General features: G+C 35.1%; 1 protein-coding gene across 1 annotated transcript; it reads left to right on the top strand.

Annotated features, from left to right (window-relative positions):
- The first annotated feature begins 11009 nt into the window (after nt 1-11009).
- On the top strand, nt 11010-11330 carry LOC140439008 (uncharacterized). Its single transcript, XM_072528641.1, has one exon. It carries the CDS (start codon nt 11010-11012, stop codon nt 11328-11330), a length of 321 nt encoding a protein of 106 aa, XP_072384742.1.
- The last annotated feature ends 908 nt before the right edge of the window (nt 11331-12238 follow it).

The raw sequence follows: 12238 nt of genomic DNA, 5'->3' as shown, positions 1-12238 counted from the left end.
CGGATGTACATCAAATGAATTTTTCAGAGCAGCCGTCTCAAAAGTCCGAATAGCTATGATGATTGCCGACCTCCGCCGCGTAGATGGCACTTGAAGAAGAAGATCGCTTTTATGGTTGGTTTCTTGTATTCATTAACTATGATCATTTTTATTTCCTTGTACTTATTTCTTTTAACTTTTTCCTCTATTATGAGTCGTAGGAAGTTCTATTTTTTTCTTCTATAAAAATGTCCTAGATAACTTATTTTTCCGTATTTAAAAATGTTTAGGAGTTCTAGGTTAGTTCCGATCGTTCATAGCACCTCATTACTGGTCACGTGCTGTGTCCAATAGATTTTCAGCATCTTTCAGAAAATTCACATTTCAAAATGTCACTATGAAATTTGCTTATCATAATCGTATTTTTATACCTCGTGGCTGAACAACACAAATTAATACCAAGCCTATTTATTTTTTCTGCAAAGTGAATATTGTTACAGAGAAAAATTTCTTTTCACTAAAATAGACTTACATTGTTCTAAGGTTTGATGTTGCTTAAATTAGATTTGGCGTTTACCCAATTCAGGATCTTTACTATTAAGAGTTAAATTCATTTCTAATTGGCTCTATTTTGCACATAACTTTCGGCATAATTTGTTGTGTTGTAAATCCATGCTTTATAATTTCGATAATATAAAAATCAGAATTGTCCATTTCACAACTGTCAAAAATTATAGTGGTGAAGAGGATTACCATGCTTGGTTGTATTGGATCATTTTTTGAGGTGACCGTCAAAAAAATCCAAGTTAGGGATTGCTTAATTGCAAGTATTAGAGGATAAACCGGTTTTATTAGCCTTCTCTAGGCATGTGGGTATCTCCTGGATATTTCCTAAGTTGTAGTAAGCAAAAATCGACATCTATTTCCGCATCTAAAAATCAGTTGAGAAGTTGAGTTGCTTACCAATCATATTATATATTCAATAGTTCATATATTCAATCAGCAGTATGGAACAGTACTCCAATCATCCCTATTAGGATAGAAGGAAAAAAATATCCTAAAGAAATCAGAGCCCCAATTTCTGAAAAAAGAAAAATACGTCGTAAATGGCAACAAACCAGATCTCCGAAAAATAATACAAGTTTGAATAATGTATCACAACATCTCAAGCGGAAAATACAACGCATCAAGAATAATTCGATTGGGATATACCTTAGCGAGTTCATAAGTGAAAAAAGTAGTGAATATTCTCTCCGGAAGGCCACCAAATGGCTTAAAAGACCTACACTACATAGCCCATTAATTAGAAATACTGATGGAAGCTGGACTCGAACCAAGCCCAAAAATCTAGTCGCAATGCACAGCATCTCGCAAAATACATTCCAACCAAACAAACGAAATGAATTGGTCAACTTGGTGATCTTTTTGATAAGATTGCAGTGTAAAAGGGCTGTTTGATTAGTAAAAAAACTCTATGTTCCTAGTTAGCGGTTTTAAATAAACTTACGAACAGGCAAGTTATTTATTTTTCAATTAAGTGACTTAGGGAATGTTTTTATATATAATTTTTCAATTATTACAAACTTTATTAAAATATGATTAGTAAAAATTTTTACTCTTCTGTTGGATGAAGAGAATTATAGTAGATGAACATTTTGATTTCCCACCATTCTTCTCACACAATTTATAAAAAAATATGGGTAGTATAATAATATGTAGCCGTTCCCTTTATTCAATTATCCCTCATTCTGACAAGATAATATCAAAGTAGAAAATTATGTAAACGCTTGTTGAAAATTGCGCAACATTATAACCCCAGAAGTAATTTTCGGAGAAAACTCGTTTTCCCGTAAATTTATTTTATATTTCCGCGGTAGGTGGTTATTATTTTCTTTGTATTGTTGTATGCAGCCAGTTCATTTTGGAAATGCTTGTTTGTAGAAAAACAAGCCATTATTATTTTTATGGAATTTTATATCGTTGCAGAAAATTCTTAAAAAATTGAATTTATGAGAGTACACATTTCTCGTAAAGTTATAATGTATACTATCATTACCAAGTTCATTTTGTTTTATAATTTACAACAAATTTATTACTATCTAGATTATCGTGGTTATTTTGTCAAAAGAGGGCGATCCGGTCTTACGGAACTTGAACAACTATTCGTAAAACCCTTTTGGTCGATTCCGCAATATCCTGTTGTGAAATATTCAGCGTCAATACAAAACTTTGGTAAAGCGCGGGAGTGGCCATCGAACGAGGGATTTAACTTCATCCTAGTTTCAAATTAATGCGACGAGAAACTTAATTGCTAGTAGAATTAGTATTAAAAAAAAATCTAAATGTAATAAATAAATAACTTTGGTGTTTGACTATATTTTGTATTGCAAGTACAACTAAGGTCACAATTATTGTACTCCTACTGTGATGTTGGGAGCTAGGGTGGAGACATATTATGTCGGAAGTATGTTAACGCTTCTATAATTTCTTCCCAACGTCAAACACAAACAAATTTTTGAAAAATAATACTTCTTCTGTTTATAATAATAATACAATAATAATATAATACTTTTTCTTGGTCTGCCAATACTTCTTCGTCCATTTGGTGACTTATCTCGTGATATTCGCACTATTCCATCCTCTGTCATTCTACTAATGTGTTCGTTCCACTCTTGTTTCCTTTTTGTCACCCAATTATTTATGCCTTCTATATTGCATACTTTTCTTGTATTGTCGCTTCTCTCCCTATCCAAAAGACTTTTCCCCGATATTTGTCGAAATATTTTCATCTCTGTTGTTTCTAGTAGTCGTCTTGTTTTAGATGTGTCAGGTCTTGTTTCCGCCGTGTATGTTAATATAGATCTAATTGAATGAAATCGTAGGCTTCCACGGCCAGAGTCAGAATTATAGTTTATTCGTCTTCCGGGTTTGGACCGTGTCATTTGTGAGTGACCCAAAAGTGGGTTCATCTCGACGTTTCGCTACAATTGTATGTAGCTTCTTCAGGAGAACAAAAAAGGGAAAAGAAAACAAAAGACAGGAGAATGGGTAGTTAGCAACGGTAACTCAGTTACTCAACGCAACCAGAGGCGAATACTAACTACCAAGATGGGCATATGGTCACAGTAACTCAACTACTTAACGCAGCCAGAGGTGAAAACCAAATGCCAGGACAGGGATTCACGTCCAACAGCTCAGAACACTAACGCGTCGAGAGGCGGGGAGTGCATCAGACGATTACTCCGCTACGGCTCTATTTATAGTCGCGGTGACCTGTCGTGTCGGGACGTATCGGCACACTCCGTGACGCGAACGTCAAGAAGCGCGCGCTGGCCAATCATGTGGCTGCATCGTGGTAGCGGGACCGGACGGCGGCTCTAGACTGAGATTCCAGATGGGAGACAAGTAGTATCCTTCCTCTCGATTGATATTATGTGGATTTTTTCGGATCTCTAGAGATTCGCGGATTTTCCTGGAATAAAAGAAGGGGCTCTTAGAAATAATATGGGTTTTTTCGAACAATATGGAATGGCCGGTTTCTTGGCAGTGTTCTGCAACTGCAGAATGGGAGAAAAGACCTGATCGAATGCATCTTTGATGCTCTTGAATTCGAGTTTTGACGGTCCTTAGGAGAGGGTAGATATTGTGAGATTTTCTTGGGTGGTCGACAAGTAGTCCTGATACCTTCTTTGCGAAGAATTTTGCCAATCCTATCAGTGACACTTCGAATATACGGAAGAAAAGCCACAGGAGTATTACCCGAAGATTCTGAATTTGTCGTCCTAGGGTGTAAAGGGGGATGTAGATGTCGGTGTGTAATATTTTGAATTGTGGACTTGGAGTAACCGTTGGCGACAAGGGTTTTTTGCAGATGGCCAAGTTCTTCTCTAAGGTTGTCAGGTTCAGAAATCGAAATGGCCCGATGGATGAGAGAGTTGATCACAGAATTCTTTTGGGCAGGATGGTGGTGTGATGAAGCATGTAGATAACGATTCGTGTAGGCCGATTGGGTCACTCTGTTTATAGAAAAAAGTAGTTAAGTTACTGTGACCATATGCCCATCTTGGTAGTTAGTATTCGCCTCTGGTTGCGTTGAGTAACTGAGTTACCGTTGCTAACTACCCATCTTCCTGTCTTTTGTCTTCTTTTCCCTTTTTTGTTCTCCTGAAGAAGCTACATACAATTGTAGCGAAACGTCGAGATGAACCCACTTTTGTGTCACTCACAAATGACACGGTCCAAACCCGGAAGACGAATAAACTATAATAGATCTAATTGCTGCTTTATAGATTCTTGTTTTTGTATCTTGTCTTAGGTGTTTGTTCTTCCAGATTGTGTCATTAAGAGATCCCGCTGCTTAAAAAGAATACACTTATTGAAACTATAAGACTTATTACAAAATAATTGAGGCATGTCCCCTGACCTGACATCGATAAATTCTAAATATAGCAGTGATTTACTTTAAATGCAAAATATCTAATTCATACCTAACTAAAGGGGTCACGGTTTTAGTCACGCATTTCTGTTGTGTTATCGGTTTTGAATTATGTAAGATTATGACAGTGAAATATGTCGTAAGTGGGTTAATAAATAATTTACATTAACAATTATTTTATAACAATTTAAAATTCCTTGTTCCCTATTAGAGGCACGTAGATACGTCACGCTACCCTATTATTTAAACAACTGTACTAGAAAAATTATAGCAAGTTTATGGATTCAAGTCAATATTTTTCATTGATACCAAGCTAGAGATGCATTTATAGATTTTGGAAAAGAAACTCACACATTTAAGACGGTTTTCTTTCTGATCTTTGGTCAAAATACGAGGAACTCTCTATTACCGACACTTTTCGATAATCAAAATTATCTGAAATTATTAATTAAGTCTTCTCATATCATATTCCGATGTTTTCTGTAGTTTTCCATATTAAAAAGAGGCTTCTTTGGCTCTCACACCGTCTAAGGGATACATTCACCTGTCTACTACGGTATCAAAAAAATGAGCTTGAAACCTAACTAAAATTTAGGGGATAGTATATGGAGAAGGAGATGATAAATTAGAGAAGAACTAGCAAAGAAGTTATAATAAAAAGAATGGCTTAGCTCAAAAGAACACAGAGACACAAAACCTCAAGCACGAATTCGGGCTAGCCTCACTACACTAGAATTTGGCTTTGAGATAAGGGGAAAAGAGATCTTTTAACCAAAAGAATACAATATAATAATGCACCGGAAAATCTGGAACTATAAAAGGGGTAAGATAAGAGAATATACGGAGATGCCTAGGAAAATACTGAAATGGGCGCCAGCTAATTTCTGAAGGAAATTAACGAAAAAAAATAAATGAAGTTATGAACAACAAGGAATAAAGTACTTTTGATTTAATACCCTGTAATAATGTTTAAAAACCGAAAAGACACTATTGACCTTGTTCTGCTATATTATAACTGTAAGCAGGAACTGAAATAAAAGCAAAACTACTTGTACAAAACAACTATATTTATAATATTAACAACTAACAAAACTCACCTACATATATATATATATATATATATATATATATATATATATATATATATATATATAGAAAATATAATTACAGTAGTGGGGCTACGGTATGCGAGGACCAAAAAGCCACGACAAAATGAAAGATCCCCACTACTGGGCCAAACAAAAAGGTGTATTAGTAAATATATAATCTAAGTCCATGGGAGAAGCGAAATCTTAACACTAAGGTTAGTTACTAAAGTTAAATCCCAGATAGGTAAGGTAGGGAATATAAATACTAAAAAAAACCGTGACGGTTATACAAAAGAAACTACCTTACCTAACAAATATACGACTAATATGTGTCGAAGCAGCTAAACACCAGATCTATGTGTAAGTGTTATGCTTACACATAGATGCTGGGAGATATCTAAAGTGATCAAGTGTGATGAGTATGGCCAACAGACTCGGAAAGATATATATATAATTTTTAAAAAACCCTGATACATAAATTTCTTCCCTTTCCTTTTAAAACCCGCTATACAAAAATCATGAACCCCTTCCCTATCAATGAATCTAATTTAATTAATTAATAAATATTTACCTAACTTTTTATAGCTGATACAAAAACTGTAATAAGTACTAACCTTGGTATATGCATATACAAAGTTGTAAATTACAAGAAAAACCTTAACCCTGAGAAACTTGTTGTTAATGTCTGTCACAACACTACAGCTGTCCTGGTTACGTCCCCTTAAGACTCTGACGGTCCTTGGGGCTCCGAAAAAAAAAAACGAATCAAGAAGAACGCTGTGGTTCTGGAGACAATCGGTTCCTGGTTACCAATGGGTTGAAGTAGGTGTTTGGTTAAACTACTTCTAATATTAAACGTTATCCTAATCGGGTGAAATCTACAAAAAATAACATTTAGAGAAACATCAAGGCACCCAAAGATGACTGTCAACACATACTCTTACATCGAATTACCACAATAAACAAACATTTTATTTCATCAGCTGACTGTCATCCTGTCTATTTATTGCGTCTGCGCATTTAAAGAATATCTAGTAAATTAGGCATGAAAGTTTTTATACCGAGTAGGTATACAAAAAAAAAACAGAAAAAAACTAATTAGGTGTCTGATAAATTTACGATCTAGGCTCAAGGCCACATGATACATATGAGAAAACTCGGATTTTACACTTTTAATATTTCAAAAGACAATGAAAATATCAATAAAATGATAGGCCTATAAAACTAAATGATTTAATTGCTCACCTGGGTTTTAAATAATTATTTCGGTAGATTTGGAAGCCGGGTTTTAAATAATGATTTCGGCAGATTTGGAAGCCGGGTTTTTCAATCAAGATTCTTTATCATTTGTTCCAATTTCTCCCTTGATGTTCGGGGAAAACATTAAATCCAATCCCAGATTTTCTACCCGATTTTAAGACAAAAAAAATGCCGGTTAAGGCTTGGAGAAATACACCTCTCTGTGTGAGTTGTTGGCCAAAACTGCCTTTAGCCGAGCACCTCTTGATCACTTTAGTTTGCGCATCGTATCGTCTATTACCCATAAACGTTTCATAAACGGGATTCTGAGGGGTTTTAGGATTTTAATAATAAATTATATTAATTAATTATATGTTAGCAGTTGTGACTGCTACAAGCTCTGGTGGGGCTCCTTCGGAGTTATCGAGCCCTAAGCAACTTGTTAGCGAGAAAAAAATGTTCGCACATAACTGGACATCGAAAAAAATACATCTTTCTGCATGGTCGTATAGAGATGTTCGGACCCAGCTTTTTTATGTTTTCTATGAAGTTCTTTGGTATGACCCAGTAGTATAGAGAAAAGATACTGAATGGATTCTTTCCATTCTTCTAAATGGATTACTGTTGTTGGGTATCTCCACATCAATTAATGATTTTGTCTTGTTAATGTATTAATTAATATGAAATTTGATCTAAGTATAGCTTGTAGTTGTCATTCTCAAGAATATTCTCAGAAATGTATTGGTAATATGGGAGATGGTTGGTTTGGAGAAGTCCCAATTTGCTAAATCTCTTAATGAATGATTTTTCTGGCCATACCGGTTCTTATATTCATTTGCAATACCTGAAACCCCAGATTAGAAGATAACTGGGTTTCTTGGGCTTAATACCCATACCGGCATTTGTTGTTTTGGCAAAAAGTGCGCAGTAACTACATCTTACAGGACACCAAATTCCATTGCATATATTAACCGGTTTCAGAGCAATAAATAAATTGTCAGTTTGCAAGAACATACATTTATATAGCAAACTGTATTATTTTCTCATTCAGAGTCACCCGCTATAGTTGGTCGCACCTATTTATTAACACCCTGTACATTAATCAAATAAAAATTATTTAACTGACCTAAAAACCGACCCTTTGCAGCTCTTTAACTCAGAAATAATTGAATTCTGGGTCTTGGGGCAATGAAAACTTTTGATCAGCATGATCTAAGATATCAGTGAAGACTAGGGACTACAAATAACAAAGAAGAGCACAACTTAAAGGAAAATGTATACAACCACATGTTATACTGGGATAGATAGTTCTGTGATGACGGATTGACTAGATACAATTTTCTAAAATTCTATGTGAAGAAAAATAGACTATTTATCTAAAATAATACAAAACAAACTGTCTGTTCTCTAAACACTTCTAAGAACACATATAAATCTAAATTTCGTAATCTTCAAGATTTTTATGCAGTACATTGCTGTACAGTTTTTTAAGAACTGTGTTTATTTTGTAGCGGATTTACCGACTACCGAGGAATCATCTATAATGCAGATTTAATCAGTAAGTCGCTTTCAGCCACAAGAAATATCGAGTTGCATCTGCAACAATTTAATCGACTACTAGGAACTTGTATTGCCAGTTTAATATTTCAACTTACAATGATTAGGTTATAGAAATATCCAAAGAATATTATGTGTAAATGCAGGATTTCACAACATTAGTGAAGCATTTTTTTGAGAAGCTAAAATTTTTTTTCACGAATTTTGGTAAAAACTTCCTGTTTTATTTTGATACACTTAGCAACAGGTTATACACCATTCGAATTCTCTACAAATGTACAAAACAACATAGAAACTCTATACAACTTTGACGACTATCCCGTGAAACTGAAATACAGATTACGAGGAGCCATAAAAGATGCCAGAGAAACATTAGCATGGTCAAAATACATTAGAATGAAAGCAATTGATGCCAACACAAGCAAAATAACATATAAGCTAGAAGAAAAGGTATTTTTCAAGAACGAGTCAAATTCAAAAGTTAACTCTTTGTTTTCAGTTCTATACAGTGTTATTAAGGATAAAACATTTAACATGATTATTAAGAAAAATGACAAACATGTAATCATTCATAAGAATAATGTTACGAGCTTTGTAAGGAGCTATCGCCAGCGTTTCTCTAACGCCCCGGGAGCAGTCACTCCCACCTTTAAGTTCTACTTTTATTAATGCGCGCTGGAGGAGATGAAAGGCAGGAAAAGGTATAAAACAGCAGCGCGCAAGAAATAATTGAGTTGCTGATCTGGTGGGAACTCCACCGGGCATTTGGGTGTTGACCAAATGTCAACTATCCGGAGTTCTATCAAAGTGTTGATCTGGGAAAAACTCCATTAGCCCTAGGGTGTTGACCAAAGTCCAACAGCTTCCGCTAGAGTGCTGAACTAGTGGCAGCTCCAATGCTCCAAACCAGTCGTAGGCACGTGTCTAAGTTCATGCGTCATGCTCGTCTTGTACGGACCCTGCTGCACGAGCGATTGTTCACCGCGATATGTATTTAGTTCAATTTGTATACAATGAGCAGTTCAAGTGATGAGGAGGACATTGTTATGTTTTTGTGGTACCAGCGGATGAAAAGGAAAAAACGTAGATTATGGGTGCATCCTTATATTGAACGCAATTTTCATAAACGGTTATTTGTTGGTGCAAGAGAACTGCAACAGGATGACACTAAATTTTTATCATTTTATAGAATGTCAAAAGAATCATACACCACTCTAGTAAGAATGGTTAGCCCAGCTATTCAATATGCGGATACCAATATGAGGGAATGTGTGAGTGCAGAAGAACGCATACTTATAACATTGAAGCAAGAGAATATAATACAATATAATATACAAGATAATATAATACAATTTATTCAAGTACTAGCAGGTATACATGAATATTATTATTAGCAATAAACACGCTAAACACTTAAAAATTAAATACAAAATAAAAAATGATCTTAAAACGAAATTTAAAAAATCATTAAAAAATAAAATACCTAATATCTAATATAAAATATTTAATATCTAACATAATAATAATTATATATAATAAATCTATTAATAACAGGGTTAAATTAAAAAAAAATTAATATGAACCCTCTTGAGTGGGGTGGGATGATTTAGATGGCTGCTGTGGTGTTGGTGGAGCCATCATTCCTAAATGGGAATATTCATAGGGAAACCCTGCTGAGCTTGGATAAGCTTGTGGTGGCCCAAATCGCTCAACAAGGTTTTCCAAAACCTTATCCGCAAGATTCAACGTCTTCTTCTTTAAATTCCTCACCTGCTTGTCATTCATCTGGATGAGGTCTGGCATGAGACTTAACAAAAAATGCTTTATGCCTTCTTCCCGGCTGTTTTCCTTAGTGGCGAGTTTGGCCTTCTTTGCCGTAAAGTAAGCCGAAAACGCCTGCTCTGCGTCTTCTGAAGCTCGTCCCAATTTGCTCTTCCTAATTGGATAGCCATGAGGTCCTCTTGAGCCAATACTTACTTTAGTCGTGGCTCGGTCCTGTTGAATAGGTGCATAAGGTGCATTTTTGGAGAAAGTAATTTCCTAGGACGCAAAATCTTCTGTTGAGAGAGAGATTCCTTCCTCCTGGTCAACTTCGACCTCAGGTGTTGAGGACGAAGAAGGTTGAATCTTTTCTGGCAAACTTCCGCTTGAGTTTCCAGCTACCTTGATAAAAGGGATGGCAAATTGCATGGCATCCATCAAGTAGTAAAGTTTTTTTTTAGAGCCACCACTACCACTGGGCTTTGGTTTAAGGTTTTTTGCAAACGTGCTTCTTAAATTCCTCCATTTTTCTTTGCATTCGTTAACTGCAATATAAAGAAATAAATAGATATAGAATATCGCTGTGTTTGAATAAAAGATTTATAACAATTTTTTTTTATTTTTTGTTTCAGGTATTTGGGTACAGGTTGTACATTCGTTTCATTAGGACTGTACTTTTGCCGAGGAGAAACAACAGTTAGAAAAATAGTGGCGGAAACGACCAAGATTCTATGGGATACACTGAAAAATATCTACATGCCATGCCCATCTAGTAAACAATTGCCCAACATTTTCAGACCCTTTGAAACCTACCAAATTGTATAGGAGCTTTAGATGGCAAGCACATCCGCAGAGAAAAATTACCTAATTCTGGATCGGCTAATTTCAATTATAAATCCTACCATTCAATAGTATTACTAGGATGCTGCGATGCTGATGGTCTTTTCACCATGATTGAAACTGGATATGCTGGTAGAAATAATGATGGAGGTATTTTCACAGTCTCGAAAATGAAAAATATGTTAATGAATTCACAACTTGACATTCCACCGAATTGTAAGCTTCCATTAGATGATGATGACGACTGTTTGTTTCCATATTACTTGGTAGGAGATGAAGCCTTTCCATTGTCACGATATTTACTGAAACCTTACTCAAAACGTATTCTTGATAATACAAAACGTATTTTCAACTACAGGTTAAGCCGGGGTAGAAAAACAATTGAATGCGCGTTCGAAATGATGACCGAAAAATTCCAAGTAACTACTTAGCACAGCGATACGTTGCAGAGATACTGAAAAAATTAATAATATTATAAAGCGTGTTTGCGTGCTACATAATTATGTTCGTTATTAACATACACAACATGCTACTACAGGTTTTGCGAACGTCCCAACTCGAGATAAAATAAACCATTGTTCTACTGCCAATGCAATTAGAGATTATCTAGCACACTACATTTAACTTCATCCGCTGCATTCCCTTGGCAATGGAATTACTGTATTTAAATGATTATTTATACCTTTAACTTTATAATTGTTTAATTTGTATTTTTTTTTTAATAATTATAATTAAAATTGTTGCAATAGAATTAATTGTAAAATAATAGCTTTTCTGATTGTGTATGTTGATGATACTACATATTAAAGGCTTTTAATACTGTATGCATTCTTGTGTGCCTGTGTGAATACCTAAATTATGAGAAAAGAAGAGCGATAGGAGATTCTTAGCAGACATATTCATATTAGTTGCTATTTGATTCCAGTATAATTATACAATTGTGGGTATTTTTTCACTTCCCCAACGAATTTTATATTAAACACCTAGAAACAGAAATTCAAGTTTTCAGAATTTTATATTACAAACAATATATTTTCACAAAGCTAGTAGTACTACAAACAACGAACTTAATATTCGCTGATCTTAAAAAAAACTTCCTAAAATTTATTTTATGGCAAATAACAATAAAAAACGAAGGAAGCAAATGCAATAATCTTACCTCCATGACTGAAAACGTGCGTCTCACTCGAACTTTCTCGTGCGCTACCGATCGCAAGTGATGAGAGTCGTACAAGACGAGAAGATTGGCAATTCTAGACGACCACTAAACGCCTCGTCTGTGGAGCTCAATATGGAGCTCAATGCAACAACGAAGGAACTTGGGCGGTGGAGAGAGACC

The sequence above is a fragment of the Diabrotica undecimpunctata genome, chromosome 4 (genome assembly GCF_040954645.1).
Source record: "Diabrotica undecimpunctata isolate CICGRU chromosome 4, icDiaUnde3, whole genome shotgun sequence".
Classification (NCBI taxonomy): Eukaryota; Metazoa; Arthropoda; class Insecta; order Coleoptera; family Chrysomelidae; genus Diabrotica; species Diabrotica undecimpunctata.
Note: the sequence above shows the minus strand (reverse complement) of the source record. Positions and strands in the feature narration are given on the sequence as shown.

What these genes read in the sequence shown, in the direction of transcription:
- LOC140439008 (XM_072528641.1), top strand. Translation starts at nt 11,010, where the DNA reads ATGATTGAAACTGGATATGCTGGTAGAAATAATGATGGAGGTATTTTC.